Raw genomic sequence first — 16,654 nt, forward strand, 5'->3', positions numbered from 1 at the left:
AAGAATAATCTCATGAGGTGACAGATGGAATGTTCCATTCCAAACGGCGAAGCCGAGTGGAAAGGAACACTCCATCTGTCAACGAATGAAATTTACTCTTTCCATTGCATGAATGTGGAACATTCAGTAGTTGTTTTATACGCCTGGATATTTAAAATCCTCGTCATCTGATTGGTAACTTGTAAGCTCGTACTTTGAATATTCAGCAGCAGAGTCATCAGAGCTGTGTTATAGCGCAACCAATAGTGTGACCGTGCAATGGAAGTTGTTGTCTAATACGCCTGAATATTTAAAATCCTCGTCATCTGATTGGTAACTTGTAAGCTCTTACTTTGAATATTCAGCATCAGAGTCATCAGAGCTGTGTTATAGCACAACCAATAGTGTGACCATGCAATGGAAGTTCTGTTTACCGTGGAATGGAACTGCTATTTTTGCGATGCGACCGCGCTGTGCGTTGGGACGAATAATTCAATGACATGTGATAAACGACCTGCCAATCAGATGACGAGGATTTATTTAGGCGTTGCATAATTATGGAATATAACTACCTTACAAATGATTTGCAACCAAAAAATTATGTATGTGTACCCTTTGTGCATCACAGACACAAAAGCAACTGAAAGCATATTTTCCGAGGGTTGAAAATGTCCAAAGTAGAAAAAATGATTACAAATTTAAAATTCTTCGGGGGAAAAATACTTAATATGCTGAAGCACAGCTATAACTTTTCCCTCAAAAACATCGAAGTTGATCTTTACAAAACATATTTTCTGCTAATTGACCTCACATGACAACAACCAGTTCACAGGAAATATGACGGACAGCATATACATGTAATACTCTCTGAACACTTCAGAAACACCGTTTGAAAGTTAGACAAGGCATAGCACCATTCATTTTACAAAGGCTCATTCAGTGTATAAAATACGAATGCATGATTAAAGGAGGAATTGAAATATTTCTGTACCGACTCTGAATTAAAAGACACTTTCTTCCTTGTTTCTTTCAACATGATTGAGACAAGTCGGGTGTGGAGGAACTTTCAGTTTGAGAAAACAGCTGCACTGATAAGTCATTGTGAAAATACTAACACGATTCAGCAGTAAGAACGCACTCATGCAATTTCAAAAGGAAATAGAATTTGAAACAAGACTGCGACAATTTAAAGATTTCCCCCTGTGCAAATATACCAGTAAGTTTAAATGAATTTTCAAGGAATAAGTAAATTCAACCAAGTTTAGAGATGGAGCAACCAATGAAGCAGGTTGGTGTAGCGGTACTTTCCTCGCCTTCCACATCTGTGGCCCGGGTTCGATTCCTGCCATGGCCACGTGTGGATTGGGTTTTCAGTCGCTGCCTGATTCCGTGGGTTTCCCCCAGAAAATTCTTCTGGGGTTTCCCTCCCACCTCTAAAACTGTCATTTCTTCTCATTGTCTTCTCTCCACAGGTTTCTTCAGGCTTGCGATCTACAGTGCCTAGGGCACTTTTGAGGAATCCATGGTTCATTATCAGAAATAAATAATAATTTCTATCCCAGCTGATTTTTATAAATGGAATTTGAGTGTTTTTGAATTGACATTATCTGGAGTTTCACACCCATCCCCCCAACAAAAATCATCTTTCAAGGGGTTTATCTCCTTAAAACCGTCAACTGGAGGAAAAAAATTTGAAATTGAAACATGATTTGAAATTAATGCTTGCATTCTGATTTTTCTCAGCCTTTTTAAAACTTTGCATATATGCCAAACAAAATGCGGCATTAACAACTATGGATACTCTATATCAACACGTGATTTTAGTTATACATGTTATATCTCCTGGCAATACATAAACTGTGTCTACCCAATTTGTTTTTCTTCAAAAATAAGATTTACGTTTAAACAAAAAAAATGTTTGTACAATACAGCAAACACGGCCGCGGATAAAACACAATACAAAGGACTGAACGCGATAATGGTAGACAACGATAGACCGAAAACTGACTTGCTTTCCACTTTTTTTTATAACTGGTTTGCTTTTTTTTTTTAACATAAATGACGAGTACCAAGTTGATTCACTCAAAACCCGTCAGCTCTGATTTTTGTGATTCTTTTCGCAATGCCTTTGGTAAAAATGTATCGTTTTATTTAAAAGACGGCCATGTGAGGAAACCCAATTTTTCATATGTGAATTCCACTAGTGTAAAATGCTTTCAAATTCCCACAATTTAAATATAGGGCATTTTAGGTGAATCGTAAACGGTGCTTGGCCCAATCGTGCCCTTAGTATGTATACGGAAACCGATGTGACCAAGAACATGGCAACACGCACCTGATAGCCTGGTGCCGGTAAGTACATAAACCAACATCATAGCAAGACTCCTGGGTATATGACCAAAATGGAGACAGGTTAAGTGATCAGTATTCGTCGAAATACACACAGTTTCAGGTTCCCAAACCAACTTCAGGCAGTATGAATTAAAAACTCATTTTAATAAAATTTTGAAGATTTGTTTTTGGTTAATAATCACCGATGCTTATGAAATATTCCTTTGGAGACGGCGGTGTGGCACTATAAGACGGATTCTGCCGAGCGGGAGAGGTGCAGGGGGTGGGAGGGGCTTCTGTGCAGACCGCCCCTTTTCTTGGGTAGCCTGTTCAGGGTTTTGATGATGTCGGTGAACTCCGGCCGCTTCTCGGGGTTGTAATTCCAGCACATCATTAGGACATCCTAAAACAGAAAACAATGAAAACTAAACTGATCAAAGTTTCAAAGACAATACAGTTTTCTAACAACTCAAAAAATCGTAGTACTGTCTTAACACTTCATTGATCACAGCGGGCAGATGCAGCAAGCACTGCTTTTTGGACCTATGAAGAATTGAAAGTTTCAAAAACTTTTTATTACAGCTAGAGCTTTTGAGAAAGATATAATATCTCCACTGGAAATAAATTAAAGGGAAGATGCAACATTTGCAAACACCAAAATACGAAATGATCGAATTATCACAAAATATGTTACTGGATTGTTAGGGAATGATAGTCCAAAGCATCCTGTAAAATCGTGGCTCCTGGTTTGCTGGCATTTTCGTGGGAGAAAACTGGCTTTTTTCAAAAACTGCTCCTAGTTTGTCATATTTAGTTATTCTGCATTTTCTTTGCAATTGATTACACACCTGTGAAGAGGTACAAGCCTGCTAGACTGATTCTCTGACCTTACAATTCCCCAAAGTCTATAAATTGCTGTTTCATCTTAAGCATCATTTTTCAGCATCTCTGAACCCAAAACGTGAAGCAAGTCAATTTAACAGTATTTGCTATAACATACTCCACCAAATCCATTTATATCTGAAAATTGCAGCAAAAGCAAATGCTGTACATTCCCTTTAATTCACAGATTTTGGATCAATTCATGGTAAATAACCCGCTAGGCGTACATCATTGTACGCAGTGAAAGAAGTGGTCTCAAACAGGTTAATATTATTCCGAGGCTAGATTACAATCATATTCAAAACAGTTTTTAGATGAAACCAAACTGAAAAAAATGGACGCATTGATGTAAAGTGTGCAGTTCCTACCTTGACATCTTTGGATGCCTGGAGGTGTGTGAGGGGCTGCTTGATGCCTTTCCCTACCCGCCAGATAATGGACTCGGCCAACTCCTTGTGAAATGGTAAGCAGCCGGCTAACAGCTCGTACCAAATGGTGCTGCAATGGGTAACAGGAGAAAAAAGTGGAAAACGTATTACGTTGAGTTATGTTCACTTTGGATTTTTATCTCCACTTATTTAAATTCTGCAATTGCTTCAAAACTTGGTTAATTAATTAAAAGATAAGTGTCTCTAAAACACCATAATATTTTGATAGGTAGTGATAAATTTTTTGAACATTGGTCATTCTCTGTAATATAAAACTTGAACTCTGTCGTTGTGTTTCCTGTCCGCTGGGTTCTCAAAAGTGGTTAAATAGCACCCTCTCTTGTCCGCCAACAAAGCCCATTACAAACAGCACTGTACAGAAAATTTGCCTACAGTGCAATTTGCTGAAGAAATTTAGAAGCCATATTTAAGGTGGTGCCATGTCCTTGCGCACGCCGCAAGCATTCTTAAAGACGAGGCGTGCATGCATTTTGGTAACCCTATTGATCGAAGGAGCCCGGAGTGCGTGCCTACCACCTGAGAGCAACTCGCTCGAGACTGGTGCCACCGCAGAAAATGACTTTCGCCAGATTTGTCTATAACAAACATCTCCTTTAGCTCCCCAAAGTTTTAGGTACCAATACACAAAGCATTTGAAACTGATAAGCGCTTAAATGAATGCCAACTATACAAAAATATCATTCAAAATACCAAAGGTCTACCGTATTAAAGGCAAAATCGTGTCACAGTTCAACCTACCCAAAGGAGTAGATGTCGGATGTGGTGGAGAAGGGCAACTCCCTGTCTGAGCTGCCGCTAGAGTCGACTCGCAGCGCCGTGATGAGCTCAGGGGCCAGGTAGCACAGCCAACCATCTGGTATGACCATCACGTTGGGTCGTCTGAAAACAGGACAAAGACAAAAATGAAAAACTCCTGGAATACTGTAGACTAGGTGCCAAGTCGGTAATTGTTTTGCGTACGGTGACTGGTTACTGGCTCCACAAACGCAAAATATCGCTGTGGCTGCAATACGCATAATCTGGAGTTCGACTGAAGTTCACGGACAAAATACGACTAACGACCGACTTGTCATCAAGTCTAGGAATACTGGGGCACACTTACTGAAACCAAAGATGTCATTTTTAATAATGTTTCATTACTCATCCACTCTTCAGCCTAGTGGTTGAGTCATAAGAAATCTCGACCTGCAAAGAGATTGTTGGTTGCGTTAATTTACCTGTTTTCTCTGGACAGTCTCATGATGCTGAACAGCGCAAAATCTGTGATGACCACTTTGCCGTTCTCCAGAAAGATGTTTTTGGACTTGAGATCCTTGTGGATGATTCCCTTGGCATGTAGATAACCCATACCCTAAAGGGAAAAAACCAAACACATATTTACAGGTGAAAGTTATCAATCAAAATTCTTGGGGAAGTCAGGTTGACGAGTGATTACTTTCCTCGCCTTTCCTGGCCCGGGTTCGATTCCTGCCCAGACCACATGAGGATTTGGTTCTCAGTCCCTACCTGATTCCGTGGTTTCCCCTGAGAACATTCTTCTGGGGTTCCCCTCCCACCTCTAAAACTGCATCTGTAGTGGGTATACTGGCTCTGAAACTGCACTGCTAAGCCAGTGGTCTTGGGTTCCACTCCGAAGGACTTAACCCAGGAAATGTCTTTACAGGCACTCAGAGAGCACTGAACATGCAGCACTTATAACTCTATGTAACAAAGGAAATCTGTATTTTCACAAATCTCATCTTTACATTTCTTAGTTTTGGTGACGACTAGGAGAATTATTAGGATGAACCGTAGCATGCTACAAAAACCTACCTGGGCAACCTGTGTCGCCAGGACGATTGCCTTATTCATGCCAAACCGTTCCCCTCTCTGATGCACCCTAGTGTACAGCGTCATCCCCCTGCATAAGCTGTTTAAAAAGAGGATCAATCATAGGGATCTTTTAAATCACTAGAGGGGGCTTTATTTCACATCTGCATAACTGCCCCACTTGTTAGGTGTTCTGGCAAAATGCGACAGAACTGAGAAAATGAAAAATAAAACCAACGAATGTGCGTGACTTTTGTTTCGCTTTTTCAGGATTTATTGATATTTGCAATCTTTGATATGTCTACTCCACATGTTTTAAAGAAAAAATATATTATTTGTGGAGTATAAGTGCTTTTAAGGAAAAACAATTGGCGTCTTTCATTTTCAAGATACAAAACTCAAAAGTTTAAGGTCTTTTTCTCAATATCTTACTTTTTTGACATGTTGATAAATGCGAACTAGTATAAACAGCCATAACTTGTCAACAGAATGTCCAATTGAAGTGCAACAAACAGTATTGTAGGGAGAACTTATTTTCTTTCCTAATACCCACAAACCCTCATTTCGACCTCTGCCCAGTTCTGTCTCATTTTGCCAGAAACCCGCACATTTGTGACATGATTTTGGTTTTCATTTGGGGGGGGGGGGGGTGTTAGAATGCACAATACACATATCCCTCCTTTACGAAGGAACAATCTTTGTGAAGATGATATTGATAATGAAACTATCTTTGTGAAAGAATGAGGAATAAGCATTGTAGTAGTAGGATGATGAGAATCTGAAGCTTTCAAAAACCCTCTTGCAAATTTGTATTTGTTCAAACCATCAGCTTCTCTACCTCACAGCTCAAGTCTTGCCAATGACACATAATACACAACCTAAATATATCTAGACTTGGTGGAAATTAAGGGAAGCCAAATGAATCAATTCTTAGACAAACTTTTTTTTTTATACACATACCTTTAGAGGGGGGGGGGGGGGGGGCGGGAGGGGGGTTGTTCTGGGGAGTAAACCATGCTGAGTATTTTACCTTGTTACGATGGCCAGCTTGGGCGGTTTCAGATAGGTCCCCATGAACAAAACAACGTAGTCGTGCCTTGTCTTCTTAAACTGGGAGACCTGGTTTTAAAAAAAAGTGCAAAATAATGAATGGATTGATTAATTTTATGTGGCATAGAGCTTGCATGTGGACCTCAAAACCTGAGAGATTGGCACCAAACGTGCCGTGTATAGGATCCACAACGTGTGTAACGTCCTATTTTTTGCCTTTATTTTGTGTTCCAACTAGGTTTATTTAATCAAGGGCCATAATTAGGTTCCGTGAAAGAAAAGAATGCATTTCAATTTACAATGTATTGGAAATATTTGTGAGTCAATGAAAATAGTAAAAAGACAAAATTTGACATCGACTTTCGTTTGATCGGTTATGCAGGTAACGGTTGGGTAAATTCCAACACAGGAGCATGCGACTAGGCTAGTCAGTGTTTGGTACAAAGACTTTCAAATGAAAAGTGAACTTAACCTAGTCTGGAGGTATCCTGGAGGTTTCAGACTCAAAATCCTGCTTTTAGGCCCAAAAAAAAAAATATTCGGTCTCTGGTCAGACCTAAGTTCCGGAATTGACGCGGCCACGCGGCTGTTTTTTTCTTTTTTTTTCTTCAAGCTTGGATTGTACAGACAAGGTGGGTACTATTTTGCTTTTTTGGTGTCCTCATGTACATCGGTGTCCTCCATAATTTGCCTTGGTGCTTTCGATCATTTGCCTTGGTGCAATTTCCCATTCCTTGGTGCTCTTTGGTGCTGTTGGAGCTACCACGGAACATTTTGGAAAAAAAAAAAGATCGACGTGCATGATTGAAATCGACGCGCGCGCTGACCAGAGACCGACTTTTTTTTGGCCTTAGTCGAGTTTCTTTGTTTTATCCGCCATCCAACAGAGTGAACTCACCTCCGTTTTGAAAGCTTGTAGTTGTTCCTCGTCACTCATGTCAATATCCAGCATCTTGACGGCAACATCCCCGTGCCATCGGCCCCTGAAATTGAGGATAAACAAAGTCAGATAAAAAGTTTTTGGGAATTCTAATAATTTAATCATTTCTTCTCACAAATTTTGATGTTGGAGTTTTTTCGTTTTTAAAGGACTAAAATGCTGTTATTTCTTTCAATTTGGACATCTTTAACCTTCTGAACAATGGACTTTTATTTTGGTTCGCTCACACACACACACACACACAACAAATCCGCCATATGAGCAGACTAGTTCTAATCCCACAATATTGATTCTAAAATTGAGGCCGGAACCAGACTACCTTGAGGGAACCAGTCTACCTTGCTAGAAGCAATCTGCCTTGCGAGAACTGAATTATTGGTGGGTCACAAACAGTTTGAAATTTGCAAAGAAATTATCCTATAATGTGGGCCGATATTTCATATTTTAAGTTTTCTAGTTTTTACATACTGTGTTTGAACAGTAGTATTACAGTATTCTTTAAAGGGAAATACAACATTTGCAAACATCAAAAAATAAAACTACCAAATCATTTTGAAATACCTTGCTGGACTGTTAGTGAATGACAATGTAAAGCATCCTGGAAAATCATGGCACCTGGTATACTGCCATTTTCAAGAAAAGTGGTATTTTTGTATCAATTTCCAACGCTGATCGGCCGATCAACGTTGGAAACAACTGGCTTTTTTTTTCAAATACTGGCCCCAATTGACCATCGCACTTGTTTGCAATCGATAACAAACCTATAAACGGGTACGAGCCAGCTAGACTGGTTCCCTGACCTTACAATTCCCCAATGTATGTAAACTGCTCTGTTTCTTCTTATATGGAGTCAGGCGACCAGACTACAGGAAAATGATCGTTTTTCTTGGTTTTTATAGCATTTTCGAACCCAAAACCTCAAAAAAGTCAGTGTAACTATATTTGCTATATATTCCCAACCCCCCAATTCCATCCATTTCTGAAAATTACAGCAAAAGCAAATGATGTATATTCCCTTTAAAATTTACATGCCGAGCTCCAATGAATTGTCTCCAGCCAGTAGTAACACATGTCTCTATGGAAATTAGATTCAGCTGCTTTCATTGGTGCAAGAGTTAAAACCAGCCGTAGCCATAGTAAATACAACAAAGCCTAATTTCTATGGCCATCAGATCCCTTTCATAGGCACAAGAGTTATTGCCAGTTGTAGCTGTAGCCATAAAACAAAGCTTAACTAATTTGGCTATCAGATCCCTTTCACAGGCGCAAGCGTTATTGCGACCCATAGCCGTAGCCACAGTCATAAGACAAAGCCTTATTTGTATGGCCATCAGATCCCTTTCACATGTGCAAGAGTTATTGTCAGCCGCAGCCGTAGCCATACTCATAAGACAAAGCCTAATTTTCGATGGCCATCAGGTCCCATGAAAAGTACTAACAATTTGGAGAAGCTGGTAGGATTCATGAGGAAAAGACTTACTTATAGACTGGTCCAAATCTGCCTGTTCCTATCAGCTCAGTAATCTCAAGTTGGTCCGGTGGAATGTCCCACTCCGACAATACGTTGGATTTGTGCTGCAAAAGAGATGCAAAACAAAAGTTCCGTAAGTGGATAGTTAATTAATACCACACCTTAGTCCTTTGAAAATACAAGACCTTAACCTTACCCCCCCCCCAATCCTCCAAACTCCTCTTTGCAAAATGGAGGATTTTGCAGGATTGAGGCTATACGGCAAAAAATTGTGGCTGATTATGGAGGATGCGCTGTGTCAAGGTCTTAGGCCGGACCCTTTGTGTTGTTTATGCTCAACCGTGCATAAATTTAGGCCTAGATTATACTTGAAATCCTCCTCACCGCTCCAGGATGTCACTGGCTCTGCCTCAACATATTGACAGTGATTGCTGGAGGATTTTGCAGGATTGAGGCAGTAGTCACCCCTTCAATGACCACATTCAACAAACAACGGAGGATTGTGCAGGATTGAGGCTGTATGCATTTTTTACATGGAGGCAGTTGTAGGATTTAGCAGGATTGAGGTTGCGTCCCAGCAAAAATGCATAGGGAGTTAGGGTTAATGAGCTTCTTCTATTACTCAATTGGACTAAAGTTACAACATGGATGAAAGCAAACATTCCATATAGAACAGAAACAGTCAATTATGAAAACTTACGCTGTTTTTCCTGTGCAATACTTGGTCCGCCATATCCACGTCATCGATACACTCAACCTTCTCGGGCAAAGTCCTTTCGGAATCTGTGAACGGCTGCAAAAAAGATAACAAGACGAAAATCCCTAGACTTGAATTTATGTTGTAGTTTCCGTTTTATTCACACAAGAATGGAACAAGGGATGTCTACTGACAATCGGTCTCAGGAAATAATCGGGCTCAATGTCATGGAGCTACTAAGCAGATGGTTAAGCAGATTGATGTGCTAAGCAAAAATGAGCAGAGAACCAGCCACATTCCACTTGCATTCTATGCAATTTTGACCGATAACCTGTTTTTGCTATGGAAATTTTGTTCTTTTAGCTAAGCAAGTTTTGTGCCGGACCCAACACAGCCCAAATTCATAGCGCTGCCTTACAGTTAGCAGAAAAGTTATGCTTACTTAAGCAGAAAATCATGCTGCTGCTTAAGCACTATTTCATGGCTTGGATGTGCTAACGGCTGCACACGCATGGAGATTTCTAATGTTACATCACTGATTTAAAGGGAAAATACAACATTTGCAAACATCAAAAAATAAAACTACCAAATCATTTTGAAATACCTTGCTGGACTGTTAGTGAATGACAGTGTGAAGCATCCTGTAAAATCATGGCACCTGGTATACTGTCATTTTCAAGAAAAGTGGTATTTTTGTATCAATTTCCAACGCTGATCGGCCGATCAGCGTTGGAAACAACTGGCTTTTTTTCAAATACTGGCCCCAATTGACCATCGCACTTGTTTGCAATCGATTACAAACCTATGAAAGGGTACGAGCCAGCTAGACTGGTTCCCTGACCTTACAATTCCCCAATGTATGTAAACTGCTCTGTTTCTTCTTATATGGAGTCAGGGGACCAGACTACAGGGAAATGATCGTTTTTCTTGGTTTTTATAGCATTTTCGAACCCAAAAGCTCAAAAAAAATCAGTGTAACTATATTTGCTATATATTTCCAACCCCCCAATTCCATCCATTTCTGAAAATTACAGCAAAAGCAAATGATGTATATATTCCCTTTAAGCAACGTTTTCCTCTGAGGCTCTTGATGTGCTTACTGCTTACAGTCTCTATGAAATAAACTGAGGCTGTGTTAGCACATCATCGTCCTTTAAGCAGCTCTATGAAATTGGGCCCAGATATGAGAGAGAAACTACTTACATCGTGAGAGTCGTTTGAGTTGTGGGAGTCTACGGTTATCGTCCTGTCACTATTGATGGAGGAATGGAAAGTATCCCTAGAGACGGAAAACAATACCATTTTGTAATTACATTTCTTATAAAAAAAAATTATTTCAGTGAAAGCCAGTTTTTTTTTTAAAATTTAGGCTAACCCTATCAGATGCAGCACAGTGCTATGGGTGTAAAAGTGGGTGGACCCTTTGTTGTCTTGGGTGTCAAAAGCAGTGCATAAACTGCCAATTCCGAAACAATGAGAGCTAGTCCCATTGAACAATGCCGCAGTTGTATCCTGCTGCATTCGGTGACAACAGACTTTGAGGCGGTTTGGCCTTGAGATTTTTGGACCTGATGGACCTTGCTACACTGGGCAGGCTTTTCATTTTGACAAGTGTTGCATGTTGTTGCACTATGAAGGGTTTCTAGACACAATGGCCTAGAGGGTTAGGGTTAAATCTATGGTATTTGGAGGACGGTCGATGTACCACTTGTATAATCTTTCAAAAATTTCGACTTTAATTTTTCAGCCGTTTCTGTCATGTTTCAGAACTAGAAAAACTATTTTTATTGTTGGTTTGATTTATGCTTGTTCTTACCCGTACGAGTCGAAGTTAGGGTTTAGGAGACCATTAACTGTAACATCTGCAACAGAATGAAAAAAAGGAAAATTGTTTTTTAAAAAGATGGAAGCAAATTTAATTGACATTTCTTAAATCACACAATTGCCTTTCCGAAACTACCACTGTCACGGTCTCAATACTGAATGTACTGCTGCCAACAACTGTTTTGATAAACAAATGATTTCATATTATGTCCAAGAGTCATGATACTGTTTATAGTTAACTTCAAATTTCTCACAAAAAAACAACAAACAAACAAACAAAAAATGGGGGGGGGGGGGAAATACAATAAAATCTACCACTTAAATTTGCATAACCGTCGCTGTTTACAAAAAAAAAAAATTTTCCTGAAGAATTTTCAATTTTTTTGTTTGAATTGAAGAAAAACTATTTGATATTGGTTTTTGCCTTCTGCAACCCTCTGAAATGGACTTTCATTTTGCATACAAATGAACCCACCCTAAGAGAGCCGAATTATTGTCCGGTTGCAAATAGTTCAAAATTTTGTAAAGAATTACTTCAATAGCTAAAAATCGATGCACTTTTTTTCGCGATGTCTCGTTCAAAAGTGAAAAACTTTTTAATAGCTAGGAATATAGCAATTGAAAAAAAGAAACCAATTTTTGGGTGCAAACAAAGTGGCATGGGGAATGCAACTGTAACTGAAGTATTGAAAAGCTGCTATACACTGAAATTCGACTTGCTTAAGCCTAACATCAAAAGTAGAAGTTAAAGCAAAATTTGCATTTGAACAAAGAAAAAAACACCACTCACCTGGAAACTGGAACTGTGGCTTGCAGGGGTCCATGTGCGGCGAGGGCGAGGGGTGGGCCGGGGTGGGCGGAGTTGTACTAGAGGAGGAGGCGGTGAAGGGCACGGGGCTGGAGGACGTGGAGGAGTTGGTGGAGGAGGGGTTGGAGCTGGACTCTCCGTGGGAGAAGGCGGGCACCTGGGGAGGGTACCGATGGTCCTGGCCGGACTGGGGTAGACTGGCCTCTGATACAGCTGGTGATTTGGAAAAAAAAAAAATAAAAAAATAAAAAAAATAAGTCAGAGTCGTAATCCAGGCAGCAATTTTGTTTCTATATACAGAGAGTTGCAGTACAGGGTATTAAAACATAATGAAGTTACGGGATTAGAAAATTATATAAAAGAAAACACGGCTTTACGAGTCACTGCAATAGTTTAGTCGACACTGCATTAATTTCCCCATCTGCAGGTCACAGGATCGAGTCCCACTGGGTGTGATTTTGCATTTTTTGTTCTTAACTCCTTTTTTTTCTTCTCTAAACAACTTTTTAAAAAAGTCATTGGAAAGTAGTTCTTTTGCTAATTTGTGGTTTGGAGTTTTTTTTTTCAAGAGAAAATTAAGTCCAAGGACCCGACTTGCAACTCAAAGTGTTTCGATATGCGCCCATAGCGAATATGTGGTACGGGGAAAAAAATGCATCCAGGTTAGAACTACTCAATCACAAGTCAGGCAAAAAAGCAAATCACAAGAAATTAGAAATCTGCACAAAAAAAAATTGTGTTCATCTCATTTGGCACTTCTTATTCCAGAGGGAAAATTGTTTTACCTGTTCTTCTGATCAGGAGTGGTGATGGTGTCCCACTTCCTGTTAGACAGGAAATACAACAAACATGAAATAGTTAAAACTAATTCTCTACACTACTACAGTTTAGACAGGAACACGGGTACCCGTTAAAGAAACCCAACCCAAAAAGTCAAACCCGGAAGTTGCTGTTAAGATCCTGCATAAAAGTCTGTACAATAATATTACCACATAAGTGCATCAATGTAGCAAGATACAAGTGTGTACACTGAGCTTTATTGTTTTATGGTGAAAAGTGCATCTATCACGATTGTCATAAATGTGAAATCGGTTTTGATTTTCCATGTAGCCCGGTTTTCATTTTGAAATGTCCCCACCAATGACATATGAACATTTCTTTTTCATTGTATGAGAAGTTTAACAAGTCATTTGTATTTGTTTGGTTACGGGCACCCGATCCCATAATCTGGAACCAGTTCCTGACATCAACGGTCGGGTGCTCGGGTACCCGGCTCCAATGCAAAGTCCTTACACGGCTCTTGAGATATTGGTTGTGGACACAGCATTAAAATAGATCGGGTGTCTAGGTGTGTATTACCATATTTCAAATCGGGAGCCTCTTTTAACAGAGCAGCAAAGTGTGAAACCTGCTAAGTCTAACAGAGTCTATACAAAATTTCTCGGTGGTGTGTAGACCGGGACCAGACCTCATAACATGCGTGTATATGAGGACAGGCAACGGCCCCATGCTTCTATATCTTATTGGTTGCTAAGCGTGTTGCTAAGCGTCTTGGCTGTGCCGCCCCCCCCCCACTATACTTCTCCTGTAGTCTCCTGTGTCGCGCTTAACGCAGCACCCTATTGGTACATGCTTAGATATTTAAATTAGGTTCACAGATTCATTTGACAACTGACGCACTGACCGGTACAAGACTTTAAATGACTGTCCACAATCCAGCATTTGGATTCTGTGTTCAGACTTACTTCCGTATTTGTTCTCGTACGAGTCCTTGAAGACTTGCTCGTAGCCCCGCGGCAGACCGCAGGAGCGAACCTTCTCCGCTAACGGCTGGCACTTGTTGTGGCAAACGTACCTTGTAGAAAAAGAAAAAAAATAACAGATGTTAAAATGCACAGCAGCCGATTTCACAAAACTTTACGCAAATGCTTAAGTCCACTTGTGCCACAATTTGCTGCGCAAGTTGCGCAACATTTCACGCTGCGCCACACTTAAGTTTCGTAGTGCGTAAGTCCGCAACTTGCTCAACAATTTATGGCGTAACTTGCCCAAGTACTTTAGGTGGCGTAAGCTGTGGCATAGCAACTAAAAATGACCTATTTCACCAGAAAAAAATTGTGATTATCGTGGCGCCTGTTACTGTACAATTGATCAAGGTTGATACAAGACACTCACAGCTTTGTGTTTGAAATAAGTGAATTGCTACTTCACTTGCGACATAATTTTTAGAGTTGCCGCATGATTCCAATAAAAGTCGGAAAAAACTATTATCAAAATGGTGGGCAGAGGAGATTCAACAAACAAAAATCATACACAAACAGAGCTGTAAATGATGTTATTATCCTCGTCCAAGATGTTTAGATTATTTAAAATGTTGCGTAGCTAAGCCAAGTTTCATGAAAGTGATCGTAAGTTTATTGCGCAGCTGCGCAACCAATTTGTTGCGTAAGTCCTACGCATGGCGCAAGTTACGCACTGTTTCATGAAATCGGCTGTAGATCAATGAGATCTTTGCTTGGTTTTGGATGGTTTACAGTGTCCCAAACAAGACGAGAGCAACATTGAAGGGATATAATGTCACCTCAAATAATACCTGTCGAGTAGTTTCCGAACTCAACAGACGTTATTGTGTTAATTTTTTTTCTCCATTCGATCTAGAAATCAGTGGATTGCCTTTTCACGTCCCTTTTATTCAACACTGAATCAATTTGGCACTTGAATTTACACACAAGAGAGAAAAAGACTTTTTGTCGACTTTTTTTCTGGGTATCACAGTGTTCAAAATTGTATTCAAAAGGTCTATGTGAACCCAATACACAAAGAAATTTTTCCAGTTACGAAAAAAAGTTATGTTGAGGTTGAAGTGTTCTGGTTGTGATTTACAAAACAGCGTTTACATACCACCAATTTTTCCCTCTGTAAAACTTACTTGCAATCTTTGCATTTGTAACCGTGAAGCATGATCTTGTGGCAGTAGTCACAGGTCGGCGGTGGGAAGAATTTCTTTCTGCTAAATCTGGTGGGAAAAATGAAAAAAATCAGGCATTGATAAAATATCTTTTTCAAGACTTAGATCGTATAGTGCAAATGACATTTTGCAGGCGTTCAAGCAGACCCAGGTGAAAAAGTAGAACAGTTGGAGATCTTTTCCCCCCAAAAAACCCAAAAAGCAAAACACAAGAAGACATAATTAGGAATTTGGAGGACAAATTCAGGATAAAAGTAGAAGTTCGCGGGCTTTCAGGTGTACTTTTCGTTGGGACTTCATTTTTAAGAGTTGTGGGACAAAAAATTTAGGAAAAAGCAGGAATTTCAAGAAAAAAGTAGGAAAAGTAGGAGAAAGGTAAACAATTAGGAAAAAGTAGGAAAAGTAGGAATGCTTGAAAGCCTGCAAATTGTTCATAGACAATTTTTTTCCAAAATTCACAGCCAGTCTGAGACATTTCCCTTCATAATTAAACTGTGTGTTTTTTCAGCTGTCAACATCCCTCCCCTCCCCCAAAAAACCAAAAAATTACAGAATTCTCACTGGTTAACAAAAAACAGCCGACTAATGAACTGCAGACCACTTATTTTCCTTCTGATGATTTATTATCTTTTCTAGAATTTGAATCTTATTCATGGGGAATCATGACCCTTGACCCAGTACTGACCTGTGCTTGATGGAATGTACCATGTTGCTGCGGGGGGCTCGCGGTGACCGAGGGGGCACAGCCAGGGTGTCTGAACAGAACAAAAAAATATTATCATAAACCTCAATAAAAACTCGATTCATCCTCCTAACAAACGGTTTTCAGCACAAGTTACTAAGGTAAGTTGAGGATGTTATCTGGAGTTACAACAAAAAATCACATTCAAACGGAAGCCTGTCTCGTGCAAAAATTAGTGCTGATATCAAATCACTCCATGCAAACACATACCGTACACGCAATAGACAGTCACTGCATGTCTGATTGCGTGTCAGCTCTACTGTACACAAATAGTTATGACATAATCACTACAATTTCTGTCATCTTCACAGTTTAAGTCCTTTTGTGCTTCTTAGGTATCCTCAGATGTTTCAATGATATCACTCAGATGGTCAAAACCAATAGCCTTGAACAACATCACTGGAAAGATAACTTTGTCGTGTCTAGAGTTTCGGTTAAAAAGGGTGCTCCCAATAGAGAGTACTAGCTGAAATTGAAAATTACTAAAAGAAACAAAAAGTGAAACTGCATCAAAAGTAACATCCATCCGGTCCAAAAACCTTTTTCTTTGAAAATTGATTCTCTAGAATTTTTTTGTTGACTAATAGCCTAACCTCCCTTCAGTAAAGATGCTCTTGTCATTTCATGAAATATAATTGATTAAATACATGTATTTTCATATATGAATTTTGATCTGTTCAAAGAATCTAACAGCGAACGTTGGT

The 16,654-nt window shown here is 39.7% G+C and overlaps 1 protein-coding gene across 2 annotated transcripts in view; it reads right to left on the reverse strand.

Annotated features, from left to right (window-relative positions):
* Positions 1 to 1,450: 1,450 nt before the first annotated feature.
* The window catches only part of LOC119730214 (kinase suppressor of Ras 2-like), a 44,023-nt gene continuing 28,819 nt past the window's right edge, over positions 1,451 to 16,654 (reverse strand). For both annotated transcript variants that reach the window (XM_038203004.1, XM_038203003.1), the window contains 16 exons: positions 15,894 to 15,963; positions 15,170 to 15,256; positions 13,986 to 14,095; positions 13,026 to 13,064; positions 12,223 to 12,453; positions 11,425 to 11,470; positions 10,812 to 10,887; positions 9,612 to 9,704; positions 8,921 to 9,015; positions 7,399 to 7,483; positions 6,481 to 6,569; positions 5,454 to 5,550; positions 4,859 to 4,992; positions 4,380 to 4,520; positions 3,561 to 3,690; positions 1,451 to 2,713 (listed from right to left, as the gene is read on the reverse strand). In XM_038203004.1, coding sequence (XP_038058932.1) covers positions 2,555 to 2,713; positions 3,561 to 3,690; positions 4,380 to 4,520; positions 4,859 to 4,992; positions 5,454 to 5,550; positions 6,481 to 6,569; positions 7,399 to 7,483; positions 8,921 to 9,015; positions 9,612 to 9,704; positions 10,812 to 10,887; positions 11,425 to 11,470; positions 12,223 to 12,453; positions 13,026 to 13,064; positions 13,986 to 14,095; positions 15,170 to 15,256; positions 15,894 to 15,963 — 1,682 coding nt within the window. In that variant the 3' untranslated portion in view covers positions 1,451 to 2,554. The remainder of the gene's footprint in view (positions 2,714 to 3,560; positions 3,691 to 4,379; positions 4,521 to 4,858; positions 4,993 to 5,453; positions 5,551 to 6,480; positions 6,570 to 7,398; positions 7,484 to 8,920; positions 9,016 to 9,611; positions 9,705 to 10,811; positions 10,888 to 11,424; positions 11,471 to 12,222; positions 12,454 to 13,025; positions 13,065 to 13,985; positions 14,096 to 15,169; positions 15,257 to 15,893; positions 15,964 to 16,654) is intronic.

Source organism: Patiria miniata, unplaced genomic scaffold, assembly GCF_015706575.1.
Source record: "Patiria miniata isolate m_02_andy unplaced genomic scaffold, ASM1570657v1 HiC_scaffold_22, whole genome shotgun sequence".
Classification (NCBI taxonomy): Eukaryota; Metazoa; Echinodermata; class Asteroidea; order Valvatida; family Asterinidae; genus Patiria; species Patiria miniata.